The following is a 3,640-nucleotide window of genomic DNA, read 5'->3' on the forward strand; positions in this document are numbered from 1 at the left end:
GGGGCCCATGAACCCAGCACCCCCTCCTGTAACATGGAGTCGGTGTACTAACATCTGTCATTTCCAGCAGGGAGAGGCGGCATGTTCCTGGAGAATCATCCATACCGAGATCAGGAGAAATCTACGACTTGCAGCCCAGCTTTCAACTCGCATGAGAAAACAGAAATCACATGACTAGAACACCTCAATAACAAGACCTCCGATTGGTTACAATGGGAATCCTCTATTTATTATATATTTATATTGTAATATTTATTCCTTATTTATACAAATAAATATTTTCTACGGCACTAAATGTTAGATCTGAGTTCCTTACCCATTAAACTAAAGAGATTTCAATCACTTCCCATTCTATTTACCACTGTGGGGCCCCAACAGGGCAGACTGTGCCGGCTGAAAGAATGCCAGGGGCCACAAAATGGTAAAAGTTTCTTTTAGTTTTGTGTAATTTTTTTCTGCATCCTGTGGGAATATCTCAGTAAGGACACAATTGTCATCTCAGAGTTGTCATTAAACAGGTGTTCCAGTTGGATGAATATTCTGTTAACCTACGGCTCTGGTGAATGTTGGCTTTCACCTCACTTTCTGTCTTAGTGACAGTGGTCACTCTAAAAAGGTGAACAAACAGCAATAAAGACTTCAATAAGAGCACTTCAGCTTTAGTATTAGCAGGGTTACCCCCTGGCCCTTTTCAGCTGGGCGCACCACCCGCCACTTTTCAGTGACCCCCCGGCTGTTTTTGGGTGGGGTGTTCTTAGTTGTGTCCTAATACTGGAGCTGCCACCCGCCTACAATTTCTTCGCACACAGCACAACAACGCCAATAATGCCGCTCATATCAATGGTCACCCCCCAACTAAAAAGGCCCCCCCATCTATATCAGATCACTCACAGAGACCACAGTATATTCTCCAACCACAAAAATATACACATTACAAACCCCCCGTCATCAGGGCTTTGTACTCGGGGAATGTAGGGCTAAGGTGCAGGAACAATGGGATCTGCTCCACCCATAATATTGGAATATCGGGGGGGCTCCACAAACTCTCCTGATTCTCCACCGTGATTGGTCATTTTGACACGAGTCTGTGCATGAAATATTTTATTGTACAAATGGCAGTAAACATTCCTTCCATAGAAAGAGCAACCATTAATAAATAAATATTCACAAACAGAAACTTCCTTCACCCCGCGATCACTGTGGTCAGATTTGTGTCAGGGATATATTTCCAGGCAAGGTGATACATTATGACAATAAAATATTCACAGCTTCATTGCGGAGCTCCTCAAATAGCTACAATAACCCTGACGACCCCAATATCACCTTTATTAGGCCCCTTAAATCACATTTCCCCATTTTTATCAGCTGGGTGCCCAACACAAAAATTGCCCCTCAATTCCTGATTGGCTGGATGTTCAAATCATCGCATTCATTGCCAGTAGCACTACAACATTACCTGGAGACTGGGAGGAGCCCAGCACAGAAAGGAGGGGCCCAATTATAACTGGAAAATAGCCCACGCCCTTTATTTCCCAAATCAATCATTTTTAAAGTGCAATCAGCTGCTAATTATAAATCTGTAAATCTAACATTAGAGACAAAAGTTGGCGTTACCTGAAACTCTTTTCAGTGGTTCTGTCCCAGGTTTGGGTGAATGTCGCATTTCCTGGACATGACCTGTCAGGGACCATATTTAGGATATTGTCACCTACATCCAGTGCAGACCAGGTGGGGACTTATTTAGGAAACAATATCACAATGTGGTCGGCAGCAGATATTAGTGGAGCCTTAGCCAGCCGGGACTCCATAAAACCACACACTGTTATATTTAGTGTGGATGGCTGCAGAGAAAGCACTCCGCAGGGAGAACACGGACACAGAAAAGCAGCTTTAACTTTCACCCGGACTATCCGAACACTCCGCATCATTCAAGTCAAAAATACGAGCCGCATGTCACCATGGCAACTGCGGTTGGCTATAACAGCTCCTGTTCATCGTCCTCAGACCCCGAAGGCCCTTGGCGGACCTCTTCATACCATTTGTTGGTCAGACTTTTCATCTGTATGCGACCATGATGAAGATCCTGCAGAAAAGACAAATAATGGTGATTAATCAAAATTATGACACCTACTTTGATTGGCTAACAGGTGAGAGAAGAGTTGTAAATCTGATCACCTGTAATAGTCTGAGATAGGTTAACCTAAACAGGAAGAAAACCCAAAAACGACACAAAACAAAAAAAATATACTAACCTTCAATCCCGCAGAGCAGTCAATCTGTCCAGAGGGTTCTTCCATTGGGCCCCGTGTCGTTACGGCATACGGCTTCAGGCGCTAGGTGCCGCTATTTTCTCTCTGGTCTTCTGGGTTCTTCCTCCCACGTCACCTGACGCAGGCACAAGATCAGGTGACGTAGATGGGAAAAAAACTTGCCAATCCCACAGCGCATGCGTGAGATCAGAAAATTCTTTCCATTTTGGCGAAGGGCATGCACAAAAGGAGCAGCCAAAAGCCTTCCGGGATGCAAGACGTAGGTATCCCAGGAGGCCCCGCGCTCCCATTCATCACCTAGGTGATCGAAAATTAGGAATTAATTACCTTACATAAAGGGGTTGTCTACCCTTCAATGTAAAGTGAAAATTCTGAGTTTAGGTACCCTTTAATGTCTCATACAATGTCACTTACCCCCCCCCCCCCCCGGCCCAATACCTCATGCCAGGACACCCCCGGCCCCAATACCTCATGCCACGTCACACACCCCGCCAATACCTCAAGCCACGTAACCCCCCCCCCCCAATACCTCATGCCACGTCACCCACCCCTGCCCCAATACCTCATACAACGTCACACATCCACTCCAATACCTCATACAATGTCACCCCCCCACCCCAATACTTTATACAATGTCACCCTCCCACCCTAATACTATGTACAATGTTACCCTCCCACCCAATTACTTACAATAGTACCCCCATGGTACAATGTACTGCTGTGGTCAGAGGACATGTTGGGGTAACAGTTCATTGGGGTAGCATTACCTCCTGTGTCAGTCTACGTGTGAAGAATGGGTTGAGATATTTGACATCCAGCCACATGAAGCCTTTTAGGTTGTGCTGTTTGATGTAATGGGCCTCATACTCCTCCTCCGTCAGCTCTGAGAGGTGCTCTGACTCCACCGTGTTCCCCTGAAAAAGAAGAAAGCAGCATATGGAAGGCCTTCGTGTACAAATATTCTGTAACCACTCAAACATTGGGATCTACACAACAGGTGTAGCGCCACCCTGTGGCCTCACAAGAAGATACAATAAACACAGGTGTGAACTCTAACTGGTGGACTCAAAGTGAGCTCACCAATCACAAGTGACACCTTCTACTCTTCATCCTCCTTATATGTTAAATGGGGCCAATGTCCATTGTGGATTTCAGAACAGCAAACAATAAAACCCCTAAAACCATTCTGCCCTCAGGATTGGGGCAAACACATGTTGATCCAGGCGGTCTGAGATGGGTCGAAGATCCGGTAATCTGTGCAATAACAAAGAAAGATTTAACCACCTTGCCGGTATGCCCGACCTTCGTACGGGCAAAAAAAAATGGCTAGGATTGTTAACCCCGTAATTTTGTCACATCCTTACCTCCAT

At 45.6% G+C, this 3,640-nt stretch overlaps 1 protein-coding gene across 2 annotated transcripts in view; it reads right to left on the reverse strand.

Moving 5' to 3' along the window:
- Positions 1-1,084: 1,084 nt before the first annotated feature.
- Positions 1,085-3,640, reverse strand: part of SLC9A8 (solute carrier family 9 member A8) — a 23,359-nt gene continuing 20,803 nt past the window's right edge. For both annotated transcript variants that reach the window (XM_072403250.1, XM_072403249.1), the window contains exons 15-16: positions 3,038-3,184; positions 1,085-2,083 (exon numbers count right to left, since the gene is read on the reverse strand). In XM_072403250.1, coding sequence (XP_072259351.1) covers positions 1,976-2,083; positions 3,038-3,184 — 255 coding nt within the window. In that variant the 3' untranslated portion in view covers positions 1,085-1,975. The remainder of the gene's footprint in view (positions 2,084-3,037; positions 3,185-3,640) is intronic.

The sequence above is a fragment of the Pyxicephalus adspersus genome, chromosome 3 (genome assembly GCF_032062135.1).
Source record: "Pyxicephalus adspersus chromosome 3, UCB_Pads_2.0, whole genome shotgun sequence".
Taxonomy (NCBI): Eukaryota; Metazoa; Chordata; class Amphibia; order Anura; family Pyxicephalidae; genus Pyxicephalus; species Pyxicephalus adspersus.